The sequence below is a fragment of the Anomalospiza imberbis genome, chromosome 12, assembly GCF_031753505.1.
Source record: "Anomalospiza imberbis isolate Cuckoo-Finch-1a 21T00152 chromosome 12, ASM3175350v1, whole genome shotgun sequence".
Taxonomy (NCBI): Eukaryota; Metazoa; Chordata; class Aves; order Passeriformes; family Viduidae; genus Anomalospiza; species Anomalospiza imberbis.
This window is the reverse complement of record NC_089692.1, coordinates 13269939-13296380: the sequence shown is the minus strand read 5'-3', so window position 1 is coordinate 13296380 and position 26442 is coordinate 13269939. Positions and strand designations below refer to the sequence as shown.

Below are 26442 nucleotides of genomic sequence, written 5' to 3'. Positions count from 1 at the left end.
CTGAACAGAACAAGTGACCTCAGCCACTCCTCATACGGCTTCCCCTCAAGACCCTTCACCATCTTCTTTACCCTCCTTTGGACACTCTCTAACAGCTTAATAGCTTTTTTTATATTGCAGTGAGCAAAGCTGCACACAGGACTCAGGCTGAGGCTGCAGCAGAGCAGAGCAATCTCGTCCCTCGACTGTCTGGTGATGCTGTGCCTGCTGCACCCCAGGACAGTTTCCCACAGGCCCATAGAACGCAGTGCGCCGTAATACCAGGGCACCCACAGCTCTGGCTGCCATCTGAGCACAGCCACCTCCTTCACAAAGAGAAGTAATGTGAGCAGGAGGCACTTCTGCCTCCTCAGCAGTATGTCTAAATATCTTTAACGATCATAAGAGCAAATAAACAATGATAAATATCGTTATCATAAGTGAGGGAGGCTGTTGACATCAACATGCCTGAGTGCTCACAGGGGCCAAGAGCAACTCGGCTGAGGGCAGTCCTGCTCCTGAGGCACTGTGACCCCCTCTGCTCAGTTTTCCAGGTACTCTGCAAGACAACTGAACTGTTTTTCTCCTATGAGCTGTTTTTTTCCCTATATTCTCCCTTTCACAAACCAGCAGAAAGGTGAGTCTTTTAAGGAATTTACTGCCTTGGTAGAAAATCGGCAAATGTACAGAAGCTGAAAATCTTGTCATGTCTCCTCACAAATGGAAAAGGAAAACTAAATTAAATCCCACTGGGATTCTCTGGCTACCTCTGTGTAACAAAGTTCAGTTTAAGCTGCTTGTTTCACTTGCTACAGTGCCTGGGTTTAATCCAATTTGATTTGGGACACAAAGTAGCTGCTTTTTTGCCCTGCAGGAAGCAGCCGGTACAGCCAGAGCAGAGAAAAGCACTGGCCCATCCTGCCTGGTGTGCACACACTCACACCAAGCTGTGCTCGTTTCTAGGCTCATGCTTTGCAGATGATCTTTTCTCATCTGCAACATTTTTGACTATTTGTCAAAATCTCACCAGAGTCCCTTTAAAAGCTAAAGCACCAGGGTAAGTGCTATGGCAGCAAAATTCCTTGATGTGGAGGCCTGGAGGGGGCTGCTTCCTCACCCTATGGATCACCAGTCTAACACCAGATCATCCCTGTTAGAGGGAGATGTGGAAGACAGCCCTTCTCCAAAAGCACGGCTGTCCAACTCCAGCCACCCCCAACACCACACCTCTGCAGGGAGCAGCAGGGCCTGGATTGTTGCCAACCAAGCAGCCACCACAGCCAGCTCTGGCCAGCACTGCACTGTCCCCCAGGCCTGCTTTCACAGGAACTAAAATTTAAAAAGGTACTGCCCTGCAATAGCCTGGAGAAAAATATTTTAAAATGCCCATGCACAGCTAAGAGCAAAGCCCTGTCTGCAGGAGCCACAGCACTGCCTGGCTTTACCCTATCACCTCACAGCAGATTTACTACAGGAATTGCCAAGGGGCCACCCTGCACCACGATAACAAAATCTTCCCAGAGACAGAGGCAGAAATAGCCACATAGTGGCTTTGTGCCTGAAACATGAGCAACACAGCTCAGCCTCTCCTGACAGCTGCCCTGCACAATGCAGAGACACTGATTTCTTTCATCCTTCCATCCCAAATCTGCCCCTTTGACTCCAGACAGAGATGAGCAAATATTTAATTAACACATTTGACCTTTTATCAGCACTCAGTGCTGATGGCTTTCTGCACACCAGTTAGGTGGGCTTCCCTGCAGCCTGCTGCAAACTTGGGAGTAGGAAAGTGTTACAAGGTTTCCTCACGTACCTTTGAACATTTCCTGACACTCTAGGTTTGAAAACTGAGAATGTGAAAGTGTCATGTTCCATAATTTTAATAGCATTTAAGTTTGTATCTCTTATTTCTGTACGGCGGTATAAAGTAGAAAACAAGTGTTACCCAGAAAATCAAAAATCAAAGGACTACCTAGAAAACCAAAACATTTTCATTCTTTTTCCTGTGTATGTCTGAAGCTTTTCAAATTTCTTGTGGTAAGATGGGGCTAGAGTTGACAGAACGTAAATGATGCCTCAAAATAGCTGAGAACAAGAAGCTCATTGTACTAATATGGCAGAGAGCATCCTGCTCCTTCCGGTTTAGCTGTTACCAGAGACCTTCTCACAATATCATTCTACCAACCCTTAGGTTCCTGTACATTGTTAAAATGCCAAAAATTCTCGTATCAGTGAGTTATTTTCATTTAAAAGATGTCCCATGTGTGTAGCCTGACCTTGCTCAACCCTCTTCTTTCCCCTCACCTGGCTGCATCAGGATGGTTCAGCAAGGACTCATTCACTAAATGCCTTCATTATTTCAGCCTGAAGCTCAGTGTGACCTGGAAATAATACAAAGCAAGAGAAACCTCACCTGCATAAGGGAACCCTTGATAATGTTCATAAGACATCCAGTGAATGTCACTGAGGGCTATTTTCAAAGTACAGCAGCACCACTTATATTTGATAATAATAAACACTTTATTTTTACAGTATAAAAATATAGGAACAAAATACTATACAGAAAAATATAAAGTTAAGTTGAGATCTTAGTCCTGTTTAAGACAAACAGGATCACATTGTGCAAGCCCCAGCCTTCAGCAAATACAATTATCCTGGCACCTGAAGTGGTGGCACACTCAATCTGAATGGGACAGCTGCTGCTCACCACATCCAGAGGCAGAGGTGTGCCAAGGGATAACATTCCAGCACAGGGAACTTGTCTCGCAGCTTCCAACATCCTCGCAAGTTTGACTTTGTTACATATAAAATGGAACTGAAGTCCCCCTCCATGATCTGACCTGGAGATGAGTATTTACTGTAAGGTGCTAAGAGAGCACCTGCCCACACATCCCCGGGCTGTGATCCCACCCCACGGGCTCGCATTTACACAAATCAGTAGCTGCAGCACACTCACACAAACACAACTGGAAGCTCCCTGTGACCAGTTGTGGAGCTGTAAATTGTCTTTTAAGGAAGACAAAAGGTCAGTAAAACCAAGCTGACAAAAATCACTGAGCTTCTGCTGGTTCCTCAAACCAGAAAAAAATCCAGCTCCTCTACCCCCAAACAATAGAAGCAGCCAGCATTCTTTTCCAATGTACTGGCTGTTTCACTGCATTCCTCTCTAAGAAAGAACACTGTGGACTGCAGCAGCCAGCAGTACAAGAATCATCTCCCTCTTCTTTACCTGTACTTCTCCAGTACTATTTTCATCTTCCACAACCAAACTGTCCAAGTTTGTTGCAGGTAAAGCAGGAAAGAGAGAAGGAAAAGAAGGCAGAGAATTAAGGAATTACAGTGCAAATTATATGCTCATGGAAAAAAAAACCACAAAGGAATAAGGTTCTCTGTAGATTTTTCAAGCCTGTTCTCTCCATGGCCCCAAAACAGGATCCATCCTTGTTAGGGAATAATTGCCAACTGACCCTAGACCTTCAACAGAACACTGGGAGTGTGCTTCCCATGGCAGTGAACTGGCTTTCACACTGTGTATCAGCAATGCTACAAGATGCCTTTTCATCACCCAGTAATCACAGCAAGCTTCCACAAGAAAGTGCAGTGAGAGTCTCAGGTCTTCAAGCTCCTCTTATTTATTCATTTGTAGCAGAGATTTGAAAGTCCCTGTGCTGTATGCACAGCAGAAAAAAAAAGTGCAATAACACACTGGAGACACTCCAGGAACTATTGCTGTGCTGAGGAAGCTTGTGGAGTTCGACTAAAAAATTTGACAAAAGAAGAAATAAGGACAGGCCTAAAGAGGAATACAGAAGAAGAAAGGAATTGCTCTGGGCACCAGCACATCCCAGTTCCTTCCCACTGCCAGAAAGGTGCTGTAATGGATCCTGTCTCCTGTAAGCAGCAAGTGCAGGACTGAACAGTTGTGTAGGGTTATCAGCAGCATATTTGGACAGTCTGTGGCAAGCGTAGGGACAGTTCACTGCCATTTATAGATATTCACCATCTTCTCTGTCAGAGTAGCCAAGAGGTGGCTTTGGTTCACTTCCAAGGGGCAGATATCCAGCACAGGCAGGTCAGCTGGCAGCTTCTGCAGTAAGGAACCACTTCCAGCATCCCAGAGCTGTGGGAGGGACAGACAAGGTCAAGCACTGCACAACTCTCCCCTCCTACCCAGAACAGACCTTCCTCTCTCCAGAAGAGACTTCCTCAATTTACTCATAGGACCTTTTCTCTACTTTCACACTTTGCTTGGTGGTCTTTAACAGACTTGCAGCACAATGCCACCCTGACCACCCTCTCTGACCCCACTGCTCATGAGCTCTCATGCAGCCTGTTGTCCATCTTCTGCATTTGGGCTGCTTTTTCATACAAAAGGCAACCCTTGTCCTCTTCCCCATCATTCCTAAAAAGTCTGCATCCTTCTCCTGCAGTGCCTACCACACTAACTATCCCACTGAGTCTGTTACACCACTCAGAAGGCCCAGCTGTGCCACTGTGCCCAGCCCCATTCCCCTGGGGGACAGCAGGGGCTCACTGCCTACATGCCCTTTGATGGATGGAGACCACAGGCCTTGCCCAAGACTGGGAGTCCCACGCTATCAGGAAGTTACATCTGCCACAGCACTACTACAGACCAACTAACACAGGGTAATGTGCACGACAATTCCCACCAAATCACACTGATGCTGTGACTGATAAGGCTTCTCTCCTAAGAACTCCAATAAACCCCTACACCACACTGAAAGGAGCAAGACATACCAGAGCAGAATTGGATGCCTCATCACCAGCACACACAAAGACACTCCCATCATCCTCTGGGCTCTGAAAAATGGCACTTTTGGTCAGCAACTTGCAAGTGGGACCAGCACTGAAAGTCTGAACCGGGTTAGAGGAACACACCACATCTTCTGAGCCCTCTGTCAGCGGGCTGCAAGTCAGTTCCATCATCACACAACGCATACATGGGTTATTTTTACCTGTGTAGTAGAAATAAAAATGTAACTTTTGAAAAAGGTACACACAGATAGGCTTTAGCTATAGGAATACAAGCAGCACCAGCCTGCAGCTGCCTCCTTTTGCTCATCCCCAGTTTTTCTTGATGTGCAGATGCTCATTGCTGTAGTAAGAGCAGGTGCTGTGTTTCTGCTGTACCCACAGCACCAAAGCTGCTGCTGAGCTCAGCCCAGAGCAGTGAGAAGCCGTGGTCAGAGCCTGCAGAGACATCCCAGTACGTACCAGGCCTGTACGTGGCCAGGCAGTGCCGCGTGTTGATCTCTGTTTGGAGATCGATGCAGCCTCCGGGTTCCAGGGGCAGGTGATGAGGCCGGTAGGAGTTGCCAGCTTTCTGCTCCCAAAAGCAGGCTCCTTCCAAGGTCCCAGCCAATATCCCACCATAAGGCAGTGATGCTGAGGCCATCCGGGGCAGGTAGGACAACGACACCATGGGGCACCTGGAAGGGTCATTGGCAAGAGTCAGTGCTGTCAGCTGCAGCTCTGCTGGTGTCCTGCTCGCTGCTGCAGAGCTCCAGTTCTCCAACTGCATGGCAAAGAAAGGGCCTAAGCAGGCTCTGAGATGGTCCTTTAAGCAAGGAGTGCCAGTGGATGTGTCAAGTATAAATTAAATCCAGCTTAACTACTGAGCCTTATGTTTTACAGAACCAGCAGACAGCACACATCAGATGAGCGCAAATCAGCGTTTGATTCCCAGAGTGTAAGAAACAGAAGCATCAAAATTTCACATCTCTTTGTAATTTGTCCTTTCAAAATTAAATACTAAACCCAGCTCCAAAACAAATTCAGCTCTTCTGTTCATACTGCACCAGTGGGTCTATTTCTGACTCTTGTGTGCCTTAAAAGGAGCACAAGTGCTTGGCATCTCCATAAGGTCATATATAAACACCATACAACCGTATGAGATTGTGCTAAATGTGAATTTTGAACAAGAGATTCACATAATACAATTTAAACTATTGTAATTGTTGTGCGATTTATGGAAGAAGCCGTGTTTAACTTGATGTATATTAGTTGAGAGGAATGATAAATCCTCCTGCCATACCTTGACTTCTGAGGGACCAGTTCTTGGACATGAGAGTTTGTGTCTCTCAGATCATATATCATGATAGAGCCATTGACCAATCCAGCATAGACATAGTTTGTATCATCAAGACACCAGCAGCAGCTCCACACAGGACGGCCAGCATTGTATGTCTGCACCACAGTGTTTGTTGCCAAGCTGCAGAAGAAAAGCAAAGTGTTGACCAGTTGCACAAGTATCTACTGATGAGAAAACTGCACAATTAAAGTAAGCTAATCTAGCTTTTTTAAGTCTTCAGACAAAAGCATCTCTCTTTAGACCAAACTCTCCTTTACTCCAGACATGAATCTAAAAACCCAAACAGAATAATCCCTTGGACATTGTCAAGTGATTTATAATTCTTCCAGGCCAATGCTTCTTTTTCCAGTTTGATCTTTGGAGACTGGGAGAGGAAATCTCACAGCAGGGTCTCAGCTGCCTTACTGGCAAGAGAAAGCTAAGTTACTTTTCTGGAAACAATTAGGAGAAGCAATGCTGTTGTAGTCCCGTAATACCACATATTCCTGAGATCACAGGGCTCATCTCTTCACATTACATCTCTCATTAATTATTTCCCTTCTTTTACACAAGAAGAAAAGTATTTATGCCTCAAAAGAATCCAGTTTAAGCAAGAGTGAGACAGTGAGTGGCTAAGGACAGTTGAAAGTACATTTATAGTATTAATTATTCCTTCTACAAATCAAGTTTCTAAAAAAGAAGAGAGTCCACAGAGGGGCACAGCCCAGAATAGCAGATGAAGTTGGTATCAGATCAGGACATATTTGCAAAAGGCAGCATTGTCAACATGCTTTTGCACACTGAGAACAGCACAGAAGACTGCACATATCAAAGTAACTCCAGACATCCTTTGTAACACATGTGCTTCTCCCTGGGGAAGGTGATTATGCTCATGACTCCAGAGAAACAAGTAATTGCTCCCAGGTAAGTGTAAGGGGAACAACTACAAAGATCTATCTGGGGAAACGGGGAGTTTGATACCAGAGCAGTGACTGTGTCAAAACAAGAGGATGAAAAAAAACCCAAAACCAAACAAACTCCCAGTGCTATTTTGAACAACTGCAAGCCAGAGCAGGAGACATAAAGGCATCTTGGATAATTCTTTCGGGGAGGATGACTATGAAATTAGTAACTAGAGAAAAAAGATTGCCAAAGAGGACTATTCTTTCAGAGGGAGACTGAAAAAAGTATGAAGATGCTGCTGAAGCCAACACCTAACTCCAAGACATTCTGGGATCAAGCACAAAAGCAAGAGGATCACAAGCTCTGATGCAGCCAACCAGGCAGTGAGAGGCAGATATGGAAATGTCTGGTTCCTTGTTGCAGTGTTTGCTAACTCTTCAGATTAAACCATGAAAAGAATTATCAGCCTAATCAGTTAGAAATCCGACACCTTGACTTGAGTATCAGAGACAGTTTTCTTTACTTTTAACTAGTCTAGCAAACGTTTCAACATGGTTACAGGAAATAAACATTCTGTACATTTCTGTTGCAGGATTAAGTTCTCTTCATTGCTTCACTTGTGGGAAAGTATTGAGACTAATTAGTCAAAAAACAGACACTTATCCTGCCTAACCAAATACTGACAGACAGATTGCACAGAGATGTTAATATAACTCAGTAAGAATCAGTCAACCAATAAAGTTTTGAAGCACTTTAAGATTAAGACTGAAGAGCAGCAGAGCAGCAAGAAAACACACTCATAAACTGCAAATTCTAACAGGACTGGACACATTTTTCTCTCAGTCTCTGCATAATTAGTCTCCAACCCGCTGCTTTAAGACTCTGCTAGCTCTAGAGAGCCTCTTAGCACATGCTCAACAATGCTGTTTATGCATTTCACATGCCAGATAAATTCCATGATCTGCAAGAAGTTTAAAATTGATAAAGTCAACATCAGTGCAGAGAAGGAGAAGCCCAGCCTAACTTCTCCTTTACTTCTGCTTCATGCTGTACAAATTCTCATGCTTCACATTTCCCTGCACTAACAGAAAACCAAGTGGACAATAAATGTCATCTCTATATGTTATGTTATTTATTTTCAACACAGTTGGCTAATCCATGCAGAATTACTTGTTTTCCACGGGAAAATAATCAGAGAGAGGCAGCTCCATGACACCTCCACCTTAAAGATGCAAAAGCATCAATAAGTCCTTCCCTCTGTTAGTTCCCACACACAGGAAGAATACGCAGACCTGCTCTTTGCAGCGTCTTTCAGAAAGCAGAATAACAAGTGCTGCAAGACAGAACAAAATCCAACCCAACCTTCTTGCACACAGCCAAACTCTGCAGGGACAGGCAGCAGGGCTCACCTGGTGAGTTTGAGAGTGTTGTCCAGGGCAGCAGAGAGCAGCAAACCATCGGCTCGAGTGCCGAAAGCCAGGCCCCGAATCTGTTTGCTGTGGATGGGGATGTACTGACTGCTCTTCAGGTTGGCCAAGCTCATCATCTTAACACCACAACCTGCCACAGAAGAAGGGTAATGCAGATTATTGAGAAGCAGCATATGCATAGAACTGACTATTCTATGCCAGAACTACAAAGTCTGTACTGAAGCCCGTGGTGGGATGAACATGTAAGTTATTTGTTGTTTGGGGTAAGACTGCCACAAATCATTCTTTAATTCAAATGGCAACAAAGCTAAATCCTTAAGGATCCCAGTCAGCAAGAGCAAATTCAGTACCAGTGTTACAATTCTTGTTACAAGGCCTGTTGCTCTTCAGCCAGCTTCTTCAAAGACACTCTTGTGCAGATAAAACCACAAAGAGCAGGATTACATGGCTATTTAAGAGAACAGGCATCGCAGCAAAGAATGGTCACAGGTGAACTTAACCTGTGTGCTACAAGAGTCACCACAAAGCCTCCATTCAGAGATTCAGTCCCTGGCTACAAATGCCAGAAAAATGAGACCAGTTAAAAGTGGAAAACCACTTTGTTATGTCTTGATAAGGCACATTAACCTCAAACCCATTAAACAAATAAAGTAAGTTTCATCAGTCAGAAAGCATTTTGCAAATAAGTGCTCTCAGACTCCTAATGCCACACGTATGGCACTGAAAAAGCCACTGGCACTGGTCCAGATGTCAGGTCATTGGCCCCTGGACTTAACAGTGAGACAAAACCAGGGCTGACTGTGACTTCTTGGCTTCCTATTTCCTCATTAGGGAACAGTGCTTCAGGCATTCATATTAAAAGGAGTTTGCTTTTGGTTGGTGGTGGTTTTTTTGGTTTTTTTTTTTGGTTTTTTTTTTTTAATTAAGAGTACTGACAAATCAGCTGCATGTGCATCAATCCACCTACAATTTGGGAAGCAGTGTTTCTCACTTAACCACTGGAAGCTTCTCTGCAGGCCCCACTGCCTGGCCGCCTTCTCTCAAAAGATCCACCTTTGCAAGGATTACCAGACACACCTTTTACCTTCCCGTGTATGTGGCATTCCAGCAGGAGAGCTGGAGACCCTCTGCTAGGACTCTGCCATAGAAGTGCCAGGGAAACAAGCTCCTTTGCTAGGTAGAAGCTATAAATGCAGGGGCCAGATGAAGCATGGGGAGTCTTACAAGTATTCTCAGTCTACAAGGCACATGCAAAGGCCAACCAGAAAAGCAGTGAGCAGGGACAAAGCAGAAATGACATTAACTTGTACTTCTGAACCCCTAAATGTTGACTTGCTTAATTACCAGGAATAAAAGTAGACTGTGGAGAAGGCTGTGATACCACAAGACAACTCAGTGAGTCACAGTATGCCATCACTCTGCAGTTCCCAGTCTGAGACACCATAAAAACCTTTTCCAAGTGGTACTTGCGCTGGCTTTGGCTGGAGGGGAGGCTGCTTGGGAGGCAGGTGCGGGAGCTGCCAGGCTGCTGCAAAGTGCTCACATTGTACTGGGCCACCAGAGCCTTCAGCTCCTGCAAAGAAAAAATCCAAAGAGCTTTAATGCATCATCAGCACTGTAACCTTCTGTGCTCTCTGCTTCAGGTGCTCCAACTGTACTTGTTCTCAGATAAAAGAGGAATATATAGTCCCATTTCCATGCTATTCCTGAAGTACTACATTTCTAAGTCCATGGCCTATGATAGTGAGCAACAGAAGCATTCAAATACTGGCTATGTAAATACTGGCAAAATGTATTCAAAGTCTGTTATTGTATGTATTATACTCTGTGAAAGAGAGGACTCTTGGGCAACACATAAAAGCCAGTAACAACTATTACCAGATCAATGCTGTTCAGAAGGGAATGAACTGCCAAGTATTATGTGTCCCTAAACCACAAGAGAAAGTCAATTAAAACCATTTTCCAGAATTTCCAGAATACCCCATTAAAAAAAAAAAAAGCCCAAGATTCAACACAAAGGGCGTTGCAGGAAACAAGTCAGTCAATTTAATGACGATGACCCTGTTCTTGTAAACCCTTGCAGCAAATTCCAGGAACGACACAACTCTCAAGAGCTCCAGCTCTGTCTTCTATCACCTCCTCCCCTCTTTTCCTCCACCTCAACTGATGAATGCTCAAGGATATTCAGCAAAGGCATGGCCAAGAACAGCTTCTGTGAAGAACAAGGTATTCCTTGAATTCCTTTTTCTGCTGAGATCATCAAGAGCAAGGTGGAAATGAAGGTAGTGGCATCAGCATATTGTGAGTCAACCAGAAGTGTCCCTTCCCAAAAAGGATTTTGACCATCTTGTAATCCAAGGTTAAAACCAGACAATACAGAATCCCAGGGATATTTAAGAAGGAAGGTATACTGAAGGAAAATTGCTACTTGCTTTCTGTTGTCTAAGCAACACAGGTTCTGCTTCAAACCCTATATAATCTTTAAACAATTAAGGGTCACAAGAATGATATTATGAATATATCAGTAATTGCAAGTCAGCCTCAATAGTGAACCAGCCACCACCACTTAACCTATATTGAAGCAAAGGCAGCAGTTTTCAAAAAAGGCAAAATCAAAGTTCAAGCTCTACTTTAATAGCTATGAAGACCTATAACTTTTGGAAGCTGCTCAAGAGGAGAGCAGTTCTGATACTTTACAGAGGTCTGATCTCTTGGGCATCAAGCACATTGCAAATGTCCCAAGGGAATATAAAAGTTTAGGGAAAAAAAAAAAAAAAGAAAGAAAAGGAAGCTGGAGACTCCAGATCATCCCATGAGAGCAAGAAAAGACAAAACAACCTGGACAAGGAAGAAGGGGTGTGAGGGTTGTCAGGATGCTTATGATGAAAGCTGTAGCTTCAGGCTTAGAGTAAGCAGTCAGTCAAAACACAGCTAACTTAGAAGAAAGTAACTTTTAATCAAAAATTTAATCAACTCAGTATTTCTAAAAGGTGAAGGGGGAAGATCACAATCACTGGGGATCAGAAGAGATTAAAATTATCTGTTGCTCTGGGGACCTTACAAAACTCTCCTTGTCACCTGCACTCAACATTCAACTTTCACACAAGTTATTAAAAAGGAAACCAGGCAATTAAAATCACAAGGATTATTAGTACAATGTTTACATTTAAACACAATGGACAAACCCAGCAGAACCAGGAAGTCTTACTGGAGGCACATTAGCAAGGTGATTAAAAACATTGCACTGCAGACAAATTCCACATATTGTGCTCAAAAGAACATTCTGTTCATTATGTAAAAGCCTATACTTCCCTTTAAGATGCTTTGCAGAATTTTCCTGATGCCTGGTGTCAATTAATGGCCTTGAGAGCAGACTCCTCTCTCTGCACATGCTATGACTGTCTCTAGATTTCAGCTCACCTTTGCAGTGACGAATGAACACAGTCACACCGGGGGGAAAGAATGAGCTATAGAGCAAAAGTCTTCCTGAGGAGCATACAGGAGAAGAAGAAGCAGAAGAGCACAACGAATAGGAAAGGAAAACCACCAGCTACAATAAATTCAGAACGGTTTTGAGTTATCAGGTTACAGCCCTAATAGCTGCTATGAAGCTTTCAAGACAAAGGCAGGTATCAATGACTGTCACTCTCTGGCTGTTTCCCACAGAGCTCTTAGAGAAGCCACACCTGCCACCTGGCACTGCACAGCCCCAGCCCTGCCTTCAACAGAGAAACACGGGACAGGACAACCTCAAGCTGTGATGCAGCACTGCAGACATTCCACCTTTCACCTCTGTTTGGGGTTCAGGCTCAAATTCAGTCTAAAGGACATGGAGCATTTCTAACTGGCTTCACTATAAACAACAGCAATGAAATACCAGCTTCCACTTCTCCAGACATCAACTGGAGGTGAACACAAAGATCACAAAGATGAACAATTTTTATTCAATAAAACAGCCTATTTTTTTTTTTCTAGAGGTATTGGATACACAAATTTTTATTGATATTTTGCCATTCATTTTTTTTTGGATGCTCTGAAAATCCTATTTTAAAAAACCTTTTCCATTACATCAAGCAACATAAACTGATCTCTGCAAGGGTCACAATTACATTTGCTTTTTTCTCCACAGCAGCATGCAGTCTCCTGTAATTTCCCTGCCAGTTCTCCTTTTTCTGCTCCATACCCAAAGAGAACTACTGCCTCCCATGTGCAAAAATCAGATCTCCTACCCCAGCTGATCAGTGATATCAATACTAGAAGGCAGAGATGGTTTGCTTATCATTAGCTACTTTTACTGAAAATACTGGCAGATTCAGGAGGAGTACTGCAGTTGCTCACATTTCATTCCCAAGTTCTTTCTGCACCCAAAAGAAAAACATTAGGTAAAGTAAGGTGTCAGCAGCACTGGTTCCAAAACACAAGCCTGAACCTCCATGTGGTGGGCAGGACACAGCTCAGCACAGCCCCCACTCCTGAGGGCTATCTGCCAGAGCTCTCCTCAAGTTCATTTCCTCATGTATTCTCATATAGCTAAAGACTTAAAAAAACATCAATTTCCAAGTCTCAATAACATTACATACTTCAATAACAAAGTACAATGAACAAGACTCTCAAAGGGTAAGAGCACAGAAAAATGCATACAAACCTAAAAAAAGGTCATAACTAGTGCCATGACTGCTGCTGGGCACAGTTCAAGAGCATTAGCAATAAAAAAACCTGAACAACTCAACCTTACACTGCAATCAACCAACCGAGGCTGGCCTAGAAACCTCCAAATCTAAATACTTCTGTGCAAGTAGTTGTTTTACTAAATGACTTCTCCTAAAACAAGGAGCTCATTAGGCATCTGCTCAAAATGCAATCAAACAAGTTAAAGACTTTTGTGGACTTCCTGCTGACTTTTTTGCTCCCCAGTATATTGTTTTACTCTCAGTTTATTCACAGTATAAACAAGCACCTTAAAATCGCTTCCAGCATTTCCATTAACCACTACAGTACAATGTGAGTGCAGTATAAATACTGAAACAGAGCTTAAAGAACACAGGGTACCTAATCTTTATAACATGTGACTTCAGTGAGACTGGATACTCCATCATTTAAGACCAAATGAATTGCAGGAAAACATTATGGACTTGCAATTTTATCTTATTTGCATTTTTCTTAAGCCAAAGTTTGAAGTGGACCATTTTTCTTATTAGTGATGATGAGCTTATGGCTTCATGCAGGAATGTAGGGAATTTATAAAGCCTTATCTTATGTCACACAGGAAGACTTCAGCAAAGAGGATGTTGTTTAATGTACAGATATGAATAGCCAACGCTATAAAAAAATTCCAGGAATATAGAAAAGCCTAAAAATAAGCAGGCTACTAGACAGTGAGAGGATATCATCTGCCTCATTCAACAAAAGGTAGCAAACTGGCAATGAAACAGACTCTTGGAAAACCTAGGTTTTCACTGGAAAACCTTCACAGTTTGAAGCAGAGTCCATAATTTATAGGAATCCTGAAAAAGCAGCTGGAATGAGTTACAAAATATCTCAGTATTGCATAAGCCAGGAGGAAGCAGTCATTCAACAACCCATCATTTATAGTCAGTAATTTGTGCTCTAAGAGGTGCCTCTCCACAGCTGCTCAGCCCACGTACAGCCTCCTCTATTTGACAGGCCAGGGCCCAGGGCACCAGAAGGAGTTAAACTGAAATGTTGACTAACCTTCCAAAAAAACCCACACCCCTAGGGTTTTTTTATTTTCTTTTAATTTTGAAGTAGCCATGCCTCTTCACAAACTGCTTCTCAGAGACTCTTGACTAACTAGTGATAATAGGTTGTACTGCAGGTTTACTACAGAGATTTCCAAAGCTTATTTTGATGCAAGCACAAGAAAGATGAGGAGACTAAGTCTGGTTCTTTATTACCACGCCTTTCCGGGCACCACAAAACCTGAGGGGGAACCTGCAACATCAGCACTCAAACAACTCTAGTGTTGTGCTGCAAGTTCAATTAAGTCTTAAAAGCACAAGAAAATGTCAGAGTTTTTGTAGCAGACATGAATATTCCAGCCCAGGATGTCTTTATCACCTTGGGATGATTTGCCAATTGAGTTTACTAAACCTTGATGGTTACTAAAACTGGAATCCTGTCTTCTCACCTCCAAGGGAAGATGGAAAAGGCAGGCTGAAGAGAAAGAAACATTCTGTGTATTTGTAGCATGAGACTCACCTGAACTTGCTTGCGGAGCTTGCTGCATTCATCTGTCAGAACCTGGAGCTGGAGACGGCTCTGTGCAGATTCCAGCTCCGCCTGCCTCCGCAACATTTGCTCCTTTTCTAAAGAGCTGGAGGAAGGAGAGGAAAGCAATCCTTAGGACTAGGTATTATCTTGGATACTTTTGGATACCTCTGACTTCATCCCACCATAAATTCTGTTCAGGCAAATCCACAGTCACAGAAAACCTGGTACCGCACTAACCCAACACATTCACCTTGAGATACTCAGTTATGCAATTGTTCTGAATGACTCACTTCAAGTATTGTTCCAGCAGCCTTTCTCCTCATCCTCTCCAAAAGGACTAATTTAGTAGAGGAGAGTGAATGGGAAATCAATTTTCTTTCCCCTACAGAAACACTTAAGCAAATCCTTTACCACCATGTCCATGTAATACACTGTGTCAGTAACACAGCACATCACAGCATAACTATATTACAGCAAGATCTTCAGGCTTGTCTCTACTACCAGTAGCTAATCTTGTATTTTAGGAAAATATATCTGTACCAGAAAAAATGATACAGATAAATTCTCTGTGAATGCCCATAAAGAAGACCCAATTACAACCTCACCGTGAGCCCAAAAGTGCATACACACCATTTAGCAGCAGCACTTTGGATAAGTTACTTGAATTTATTTATCTTTCTTACAGGCTTACATGAAGGAATAGCTAAAGTGGGGAAAGAAACACCAACACTCCTTAAAATTAGCTGTACACTTGGTCTATGTTGCCCACTGCATTCTGCATGTCAAAAGCTGCAATATTCCAGTTATTTCTGTCAGTCATGCACAGGGAGCTCTAGCTTGCCTAGGTATTTTGCAAATACACAGACCTAGCCTTGCACGTTCCAAAGCACAGAATTCTGTCATTTCCTTATAGGTTCCAAAGCACAGAATTCTGTCTTTTCCTTATAGCTTTTTCATGTGATTTTTTTCCTGCAGATGAAACAGATGAAATGCCTATTTAACAATCACAAACACATTCTTCATGTCCATACGCAAAGCCTGAAGGCTGGTAGGTTTTTTGAATGTGACAAACGAACCCCATGATCTTGTACCTAATTTAAGACTATGTGCAAACAAGACTAATGCATGCACACACACATCTCTGCTCCACTCGTGGCTGTGTGCCAGAAGGCAGCCACTGCCAGCAGCTCCATGGACCCACAGACACTCACTGCTCCCTGCCTACAGCAAAAACAGGAGGCAGAGAAGGGGCAGGGCATGTGGGGAACGGCTGCACTGAGGTTCTGAGACACAAACAGAAGTCAGACAACTACCCCTTCAGGAGAGATAACAAGATTTACACGCCCAAATGTTTTCCATGCTTTTGAAAAAAATTATATATATAATTTATTTTTCTGTGTTAATTCAATGAAAAAGCATCACCCTTCTAAAGGTACACTTCAAATATCATCAGGCTGTGGCAATCTGGAAAGAAGAGAGATTCTCTCCTTCCTGATTGCTACTCCTCAATCATTTCTGATCTATAATTACCAGCATAGTGAGGTTTCTGTTGAAAGACTGCCTTGAAAGAACATTGGTATAGTTGTAGACATGTGAAGAAACCCCAATTAAATTCTATTCAACACAAGACTCAGAAGAACTCAGATATCTGCAGCCTTTTCATTTCAGAATAGTATCTGTGACAGCATCTTACTGAAAAGAAATGAGTCCCCATTTTCATACCTGCTTTTCCCTTTTTCAATACAAAGTCTACATTTAAGTTGGAAAGGGAAGTGGGAGTCATAGTAATGCTTGCTGACCTTTTGCAAGTAAAGCTACATGAGGAGTTTGACAAAGCAAGATGGAAAGTGATTCATATGAGGTATTACTCTGTTTAATGCATACAGAAAAGATGGCAGAAAAGGTCAGCTATTCACCCTCCTTGCATTCCTAACTATGCCTTGCTTTTCCCATCTAATGATGAATTAGCAACATACAGCTTTTTGGCATCAACTTTGCATGTTCTCCCATGATAACATTTCAGAATATAGCACAAGACAGCTTTTGCTGTTTCAGGGCCACAAAATGCAAACTCGAGAATTCTGATCCAAAAGAAAATTAAGATGTGCAACACAGCAAGGCCTTGGTTCTTTAAGGTAGCTACACTCCTGATAAACCCCAAGGGAATGCACAAATTGCTTCAGACAATGCAGGAAATGAAAGCACGAAGTAGAAGGCAGAGTGCAGCTCTCAGTGCCAGGTACCTTTACGTGGAGACTCCGTACCTTCTCATGCGCTCCTGCTCACTGGTGTCCAGTGCTTTCAACGTGCGGGCATACAGGACCACGATGTCGGAACGCTTGGCCTTCTTATTGCACTGAAATCAAACACAAGCTCAGCTCATCTACAGGAATTTAACTAGCCAAACTGTGCATCCCTACGAGTCCCTAGGTATTGTTTTATTTAGCTCTGAAAGGCAGGGCTTTCTACTGGAAAACAACGCTACAAACACAAGAATGTTTGCAATGTGCTCCCTCATACAGACACCAGAGCTCTAAGCAGGGCTACAACTAAAGTTGCACATCCTACTGCATCTTTAATAATCCATCTCCTTGCCTCCCACTAAATGCATTCTGCTAATGCACCAGCAAAGCAGCATGGTCAAGTAAGTTCCAGGGATAAAAAAGTCCAAATCAGACAAAGAAGTGACATCAAGAAGATCTAGAACAAAACACCAGCCCAACCTCAGGTCTGAAAACACCAAGACTTGCTGCTTGGCCAACAGACAAGAATTTAGGAACCCGAGTATACTCCAAACTCTTATTTCTGTACTATATTCCTTTAATCACATTGTAGAGGCCCAAATCCATAAAAGCATTCCAGTGTTGTATGAAACACTGACAGCTCACTGACTTCAGTGACACCCAGGGAATCAGAAATGTCAATAATTTTGTGCATCTAGCTGCAATCATTTAGTACATTACATTCACCTTAAAAAGAAGGCAAGGTAGAACTTGCAGATGCCATAATTTCTTCCAAGTTTGTTTTGCAAATATTCTTTGTTGATGAGAAAAGAGGCAGGTGAATACTCAGATCGAGTAACCTCAGCTAAACATTAAATTACTGTGTATGCTTCAAATGCAGACTTGACTATTACTTAGCAGCACAAAGATAGCACAAGCAATAGTGTCAGAGTAGAAAACCTCCCCCCTTTGTAAAAACTGCCGTAAATGGCCAAGCCAGTTTTCCTGGCAGTCAGCAGCTGCCACTGGCAGGATCAGGAATGCTGCAATTTCACAGTAACTCACACTCAAGCCACTTAGTATACAGACCATGCACAGCAACTCTGGGCCATTCAACCAGAGAACACCCAGTTGCAAAGGAGGGTGACTGAAAATGAAGGGAAGATGATTTAGCTTCAAGGTTCTCTCCAGAGCAAGTTCTCCCAGGAGCTTTTTAGTATTTGTATCATTGGAAGAGAAAGAGGGAGCAAACAACCCTTGAGATGTCAGTGTTCAAGAAGAAAGCAGTCACAAAATTCCAAAAAGTAAATATGCCAGGCAGGTCTCTCAGAATTCTGTCTGGGCCTGAAGTGGGGGAAGAAAAGCTTACACAGAATTGACAGGGGTAAGAAAAATCAACTTTGGGCCTTTGCTATGGCAACAGGGATTCTTTAGGTTTAGTCACAGCACACGTCAAGAGGAAGTTTCTTGTTGAGAGAAGGGAATCCTGCAAAGTCAAGCAAGAATACAGAAGCTCTCAAAATGACAAAAACAAAGAAACCCTGGGCTTCCAGCCACCGACTCAGAAAGTGCCAGAACTGAATCCTATTTACAAGGTACTCATTGACCTATTTTTTGTCAACATTCCTTCATGGAAAAAAGGAGTAAGGAATGGAAACACATCACATAGAAGTGTAGACCTCATTGAAGGAGATCTGTATTAACCATGGAAAGAAAGCTGGAAAGAAAACTTCCAAAAGCTGATTTTACAACTTGCAAAGGGACATTAAAAGATGTAACCTGCTTCTCAGTTTGCTCTCTGCCAGCTTCCTAAACAACCTGGTCCTCTTAAAGGGGGCAAAAGCAGACACAGCTCAAAACAGAAGATTAATCAACTGAAAACTGAATTAGATGATCTTTAGGGTCCTTTCCAATCCTAACCATTCTGTGGTTCCAAAACATTTCTCAGACAGATTTTCTGTCCAATAACATAGTCTATGCGCTTAGTTAATTGTGCCTAGGAATCCATCTGCTATTTCCATTCCAGGTGGTTCTCTCCAGGACCAAACTGGGGCATTCTGAAACCATTTCCAAGTTTAGCACTTGAACTCTCAAACTTTTGCATCTGCTACTCACAAATGCTCTACTTCAGGGAGAAGATCCAAGTCAGAACCCATCCTTTAAAGTACTGCTGGTTGTTACTGGCCTAATGACATCAAAATAATGGCGGGGTTTGTTACTTCTGACAGCGGCTTCATGCAGCAACCAGTTGTAACACTTACAGTGATCACATCCGAGGCACAAGTTAGGCACACAGAATAAGGGCTTTAAGTGCTTTCCAGTGCACACAAACAGCCATTTTACCTGAGGACACTTCCCTGCCTGTCCCCTGAGCCACCTCTCAATGCAGGTGTAGCCGAAGAGGTGCCCGCACCGCAGCGCAGACAGACGGTGGTCGCCAGCATTGGTCCACTGCTCAAAGCAGATTGCACAGGTATCTCCCTCCTCCTCATCCAGAGGTGCGGCAGGAACTGGTGGCTCCAGTTTCTTTAGTGGAGTTGTCTAGGATTAAAAATTTAAAAAACAACACAACTGTTTCAGAAAATGCAGCTTTTATCATATATAATCTGTCTCCAAAACCATTTAGTTCACCTTACTTGCTTTTGCTGGACTTCAGTCTCATCTTCATGATTTTCATGTTCTGCAGAAGCTTGAGACAAAGCTCGAGATGGTTCTGCTTGGACCTGAGTGGAAACTAAAGAAAGCATTGCTTAAATAACCTGATTCATAATGGGGTGAAAAGGAGTTTTCCTGCTTTGATCTGAAATCATCAGGGCACAGGTAAAGTAGTGAAACAGCAAAGGTTACTTACAAAGCTTCAGATCAGTGCCCTGGACACAGTCTGTGTGTAAGGCCTTCTACAAGAACAGTAGTGCTGAATAATTTCATGTTTTCTTTTATGAAAAGCAACAGAATGTCAGTGAAAAAGGAGAGGTCTTTTGAGGACAGCAATTGTTATCAGAATTTTCTGACCTGCTCAAATCAAACAGACCTGGTCTATAGTTAGGCTGATGTAAGATTATATTCCTGCATCATTATGCCCTGAGAAAGACAGACACCAATAGCAGAAGTTGCTTTGCCAAGGGATCTAAGCATGCATATTTCATGTGCCAAGAAAGCATTTCCCGTACGCTGGCTGTCCATTCACTCTGATTTCAGCAGTTTTCCAGCTGGCAATTGTCTGAACTACCAATTCCACTGGTACTCTCCCTATGTTTTTGTGGTGGGCCTCTGTCAGCCCATCTGTTGAGGCATGGGCACACTGAATTGCTATGTGGAGATCACCACCACTAGCACAGTAAAAAAGGAGAAGAAATCACTGCCTCCCCTCTAGCTCCTGACAAAAGAATCAAGGCAGAATTAGTAATCAAGGCAGATACTCTCCCTCCAGTGGAAGCATCACCTGACCCTGGCTAATGTCAATAAAACCTCTGTGGTTCTGGGCTGTAAGAGGAGCCACTGGCTTATATAAACAACAAGGGAATTCCAGAAAATCCAACAGAGAGCATATGTTCGCACAATAATATACAGCACTTAACAGCTTGGGCTCCTGTCACGTGTAAAACTATGTCAGAGCAAGCAGAATGGATCTGTTCATAAGACCCCTCATACACACACCCTTTGAAAAAAGGTAACAAGGTGGGCTAGCCAATCAAAACCAAAACTGAAGGCAGAGAGTCAATCATAAGGACATTCCATAGAGACTGAAGTAAAAAAAAATCCTTGTTCTTGTATTCTTTGGGCATCAATAATCTTGACTAGCAAGTCAACTATTTGGTACTCTTACATAAACTGTGCTTGTTCATCACAAAAAATGTCATCAAAGTGTATGTCAGCCTATGAACGTGAGTTTAGATAAAGAATTGTCAGACAGAAAGAAATGAGGAAAGAAAAAGAAAAACAAAAAGCACCTCCATCTCCTCAGCTAAGTGTCACACAGGAATGAAAAATAAACTAATGCAGGCTGAAATCTCAAATAATTAAAAATACTGAATCAGATCCTTCTCTGAAAGCACTTGCTGATGTCCAAGCTGTGACCTGATGTCTTCAATAGAGCTCTTTAATAATATATAAGAGTGGAAGCGTGGCAAGCAATAATCTCTAAATTTAAGTTACAAATAATCCTGGAAATGTTCAGAATAAGTAGCAGTCTGCAAACACAAAAAGATTGTATTTAACATTATGGTAGCAATCACCCATTGCTGCTGCTGCTGCTCTTAGGAGCTGCTTGCCAGGAAGCCGTGTGGCAGCAGCCTGCTCCTGTCAGCTGTGGGCACAAAGATCTCTGAGCACCGTCTGCTGAGAAGCTTGAAAGGATTTCCCTGCTGAGTTTTGAAACAGCAAGAAAAGTGTCTGAAATCACTCACTACACAGCTCCCATACAGCACAAACCTCCTGAGCTCGCTGCTGAAGGATTCTCCTGGGCTGATGGTAACAGTGGTGCTGCTGCCTCCACTGCTTCCTCCTCCTCCTCCTCAGAAGTGCTGCTGCCAGAGTCACTCACTTCTACTGTCTCGACTGGGCGCTGTGCCTGGGCGTCCCTCACAATATGTGGGAACTCCGGGTGTGGAACTGCTCCTGCAGATGGCTCTTGGGTCCTACTGAGTTGAAAGTAATGGTCCAATGCTGCCCTGAGTCCAGAAATGCAAGAAACAAAAGCCACAGTCATTTCAGGTAAGCTAAAGACTCGTCATGTTTCCCCATGCATGTTTGCAGGAAAATTTCTAGGCTTTGACTGCAGCAGGAAGGTGTCACTGTTATCCAGTCAGGCCTTCTCTGGTATGGGGGCAATCACACAGGATAGACCACGCTGTGAACAATCAGCAGGATCAGCAACGATCCATTTTGCTTAGTTCAAAGAAAATCTTCTCATTACAACAATGATATTGCCTTCTTTGGGGGGAGAAGGGGATGGTGGGGTTGGAGAGGAGAAAAACAAAGTAGTATCATTCTCTAATAAGCCTAAGGAAACTCCTCATCTGTCTCTCCAACCCTAACTCAGCCCTGGTTCCTGGAGGAACTGGTACTGTGGAATGCATACCACCTGGATCAGAGCCTCATTCCATTGACTGCTTTGTGCTTAGTCTTTCTGTTTTCCCTCTTCTTTTCTACTGGAACTTCATCCCTAGATAGAAACATCCTCCCCTCTCCCCCATCAGTTCAGCTATCATCTCAATTATCCTTCAGATTCAAAGGAGTTTCTCGGGTTGCCTTCCAGCCCTCACAACTACAGTGACCTTCACAGGCAATCTGAGGGCAAACAATACAGTTGTGTTTAATCAACTGGGAAGAGAAGAGCCCTTGGTCTTGCTGAATTTAAAAGCTATGCTTCAGTTAATTATAATTTCACCCTTGCCTCGTACAAAGGCTAGAATGATGAGAGAAAAACAAATAAACTAGAAATTCCTATTTCTTCTGGCTGGAGAGCATCCCCACTCATCCCCCCTTTAATCCCATCCAAACCGTATTAAATAGAGAGGATTTTTTGTTTTGATTGAAAGTTTAAAACAAAAAACAACCAAAAAACAAAAACAAAGCCCTACGGAAAAATATCAGTTTGTATGTTTGTGAAAGCTTCTGCAGCAACTGTCACGAGCAAATGCAATCAGGCAGACCCCAAATCAAAGGTGAAATGCAAACCAGAGCACAAGCTCCACTGAGCTAAATGCTGGCTGGAACTGCCGAGAATCAGTACTGCAGCAGGAATCATGGACAGGAATCTGGCTGTGCAGAGGGAACAGCAGCAGCACAAGCTCTGCAAAGAAAATTCAAAATGTAGAAGGGCTCAGAAGTCAGCATCACCCCTGCCAACACATGAAACAGAGGGATTCACTTAACAAGGGCAAAGAACCTGGCAGAAGAGACCGAAAGTCGCTGTGCTATTACTGAACTTAAAAGGTGAGGTACCCTGGATTTGGCCCTAGCCACACACCTGAGCTGGCCTCTGTAAGCCGGGAAGCAAGGACGTTTTGAACTGATGGCAGCTCAGACCCAATTTCATTTCTGCTTTACCTGGCACTGCTTGTCCTCTGGGAACCAGCAACTCTCTGCTGCCTGTGAGCTCTCCTCACTTGCGGGCGCTGTGTGAGCTGTGGCACAGGCAGTGGTTGGTACTGATCAAACGTCCCTTGTAGCCTCGGCAGCCCACTGGGGGCTGTGGCAGGACCCGTCTGCAGGTCAGGCTCTGCAGCCGCTTCCCTTGCACCAGCGTTGGCTGTGACAACAGCGTCGTCAGCAGGAAGGGCTGCAGTGCTGCCTTCTCCTTCCCCGAGCACAGGAATGTGGGACGAGAGCACCGTGTGACCAGAGGGCTCCGGGGCGAGCGTCTGGAGGGTCTCCACTGAGTAACCAGCCGCTGGCTGGAGATCAACTTCCATCTCTTCTTGAGCCATTTCTGCAAGGAGTTGAAGAAAACTAGTATTTACTTATAAATGTACCCTACTTGTAGCCTGACGGTAGCAAGAACCAGGTACAGCACTCGGTGACTAAAAATGTTTTTAGAATTCAGTCAAGAGAAAATTTGTCCTTTGCAGCAGAGCTAAACCACAAGTCAATACACATATGTGAGCTGGGAGCACCCTCCCAGAGTCCTGGGCTCAAAGTCTTTGGCTTGACAGCAGCTAGCACCAAAGGCACACTGCAAAATCAACTTAAATAAGCACTTGGATGAGTCTGTATAGTTAATATTTTCCTGCTGCCATCATTTACTTGCCAAGTAAATTCACATGGATCTTGAGGAACAGCTGGAAATATCTGAGAGACTCTCCCAGGTGAGCAGCACTGCACAGGCACCCACAGATTCAGCCAGAAACAAGCTCTGTGACACGGTCCTTTGCTACACTGCTCTCTTGACTGACGTTCAAGTTTTTTCAAATAAAATTGCCTTATTGTAACAGATCACTGTGACCCTTACCCACAGTGCACTGGACAGCCCTTCAGGTATTTACTAACACAAGGCAAAACCAGAAAGGGCATGACAGCAGAACATGTGACTGAGACATTACTGGTACCAAGTTATCTGCAGCATCAGCATTTGTGGATCCATATTCAGCCCAAGACTGGATAAACATGAAATTTGCAGTAAAACTGCAAATATATTAAGGATGGCTGCCCTTCTGCATCTTTGGCATATGGATCACAGGCTACCTCCAGGAGTACTACCTGAGAGTTTGAAGAAAGACAGAGACAACAGTTTGTGCATTATTAATTCTCATGCTGCTGTCAGTCACCAAATTAAGAGCACTTTGGTCACACTGTTCTTACAACACAAAAAAGTTCAAGATTGTCTCATTAATTGAATGAACAGATTCACCAAAAACTCTAAAGTCCTTTATTGGAATTGGTGTGTGGATTAAATTCTGCAAGCTGCTGGAAATCATTCACGTTCTCCAAAAAGTACTTAAGCAATCATAAACTTGAAAAGCCTTGGGAATTGCAGACCTTTAGCACTATTTAGAAGCCCAAAGCATAAACACCAGTCTTATCAAGCTGGTCAAACTTACCCAACTAGGGCTGCATAAAGAGAGCAAATGCTAGTTGTGTATAAAAAGTAGCTAGAAAACGTATACAAGAATTAATAAAAGCGGTTGTACTGAGGTTCAAATATTTTTACAGATATTTTAAGAAATTCTAACTTAGGAATTTTATCATTCTTATCCTGATCACCAATTCAGCCTAAGCTAGGCCAAAACCAGATGTTACCACTTCCCACCAGAACAGCTGCTTGACCACCATGAAGCGCTGCAGCTCTAGTACTGTGTTCACGATAGAATTGCCACCCAAAACTGTAACAAACCCTTTATTTTCACCACATAGAATCATGATGTTAAGGGGTTAAAGACACAGTCCCAAACGCCCCTGCCAAGGGCAGGGACACCTCCCGCCAGGCCTTATCCAGCCTGGCCTGGAGCACTTCCAGGGCTGGGACACCCAGAACCTCTCCCGGCAGCACGTTCCATTACCTACATTAACCGCGAGATTTATAAAAACGTTCATACTGGCATTTTCACGATTAAATCTCGGAATCTGGCCCAAAGCACTATCAAGTCAGGCCTCCCTGCAGGCAGCCCCGGGAAGAGCCCGCAGGTGGAGGGTCTCCACAAACCTTCCTGGGCGCAAACGAGGAATTCCGGGCGCCTCCAGAGGCCGAGCCTGGCCGGCAGCTCCAGGGCTCGCCCTGAAGGCTGAGGCAGTAGCTTCCCCTTGCGGAGGGCAGCCGGGCCCCGCTCCGCACCGCCCGCAGGGCTTCTGCCGCGCCCGCTTCGCCATGGAACTAACAGGAGCCAAACAACCCCAGCACGACCCAAGCGACACACGCGCTCCGCAGGCGGCGATCCTCCGCCGCCTTCTCACAGAGCTCGCGTACTCTAAAGGCGAACCCGTCATAAAAAGGGCACGGGAGAGGGATTTCCCCCCTCCGGCAGCCGCAGGCAGCCTGAGCTGGTTTCGGGGGAAACGAGCCGTGCCGGGACCGCGGCCGGGCCCCGGGCACGGAGCCGTGCCGGGACCGCGGCCGGGCCCCGGGCACGGAGCCGTGCCGGGACCGCGGCCGGGCCCCGGGCACGGAGCCGTGCCGGGACCGCGGCCGGGCCCCGGGCACGGAGCCGTGCCGGGACCGCGGCCGGGCCCCGGGCACGGAGCCGTGCCGGGACCGGACCCGGCCCGGCCCCGCCGCGCCCCGCTCACCTCCGCCGGGCCCAGCCGCGCGCTCGAGCGCCGCGCCGCCCCGCCCCCACCGCCCTATTGGCTGGCTGCGACCCCCGCGCCGGCTGCCATTGGGTGAATAGGAGCCGCTTCCGCCTTCTCATTGGCCAATCGCTCTGTCCGTCGGTTAACGCAACTGGGAGTTACGGGACGAGAGGCAGGGAGGTAGGGCGTGCTCTGATTGGTCAAAGCGCCGCAGGGATTGTCGTCTGATTGGGCAACGAGACCTTAGACGGCATAGGGGGCGGGGCAAGAGCAGGGGAGCGAGCTTTCATTGGCGGAGACGCCGCGCGGCGAAAAGAGCGGGAACGCAAGTTCATTCAAACCAGAGGGAAGTGGGCGGGGCGTTGCCATGGCGGCGGGGTGGGCCCGGCGTGAGCCCGGGAGAACCGGGGGGAGCCGGGGAAGTCCGGGGGAACCGGACAGAACAGGGGGAAGGGCCGGGGAAAACCAGGGAGAACCCCGAGGTGAGCCGAGCGGAACCGGAAAGGATTTGGGGGGAACCGGGGGGAGCGCACGGGGAGCCGGAGGTGGCCCCAGGGTAGCCCCGGCGCCCCGAGGGCAGGGGTGGGGCGGGGCGGAGGAGAATCGCAGGACGGCTCAGGTTGGAAGGGAGCACGGTGAGTCATGTGCTCCCACCTCCCTGCTCCAGCAGGATTGCCCTAGAGCGCGTTTCACAGGATTGCATCCAGATGTTTCTGGAATATCGCCAGAGGATATCGTGTGAGGGAAACTCCACACCTTCTCTGGGCAGTGTTCCAGTGTATGATCACCCACACAGAAAAAAGTTCTTCGTCATATTCAAGTGGAGCTTCCTATGTATCATTTTCTGCCCCTTGGCTCT

At 44.8% G+C, this 26442-nt stretch overlaps 1 protein-coding gene and 1 long non-coding RNA gene across 2 annotated transcripts; one reads left to right on the top strand and one right to left on the bottom strand.

The window, feature by feature from the left end:
• Positions 1 to 1948: 1948 nt before the first annotated feature.
• On the bottom strand, positions 1949 to 25863 carry RFWD3 (ring finger and WD repeat domain 3). The gene is made up of 13 exons (XM_068202849.1): positions 25581 to 25863; positions 22908 to 23289; positions 21288 to 21526; positions 19493 to 19590; positions 19200 to 19397; positions 16899 to 16990; positions 14623 to 14737; positions 9748 to 9976; positions 8383 to 8533; positions 6035 to 6211; positions 5215 to 5429; positions 4738 to 4955; positions 1949 to 4099 (listed from the first exon to the last, which is right to left on the bottom strand). Exons 2-13 carry the CDS (start codon positions 23285 to 23287, stop codon positions 3956 to 3958), a joined length of 2256 nt encoding a protein of 751 aa, XP_068058950.1. The 5' UTR covers positions 23288 to 23289; positions 25581 to 25863; the 3' UTR covers positions 1949 to 3955.
• Positions 14805 to 16818, top strand: LOC137481262 (uncharacterized). The gene is made up of 2 exons (XR_011003420.1): positions 14805 to 15512; positions 15548 to 16818. It is a non-coding gene; the product is annotated as an uncharacterized lncRNA (long non-coding RNA).
• Positions 25864 to 26442: the final 579 nt, after the last annotated feature.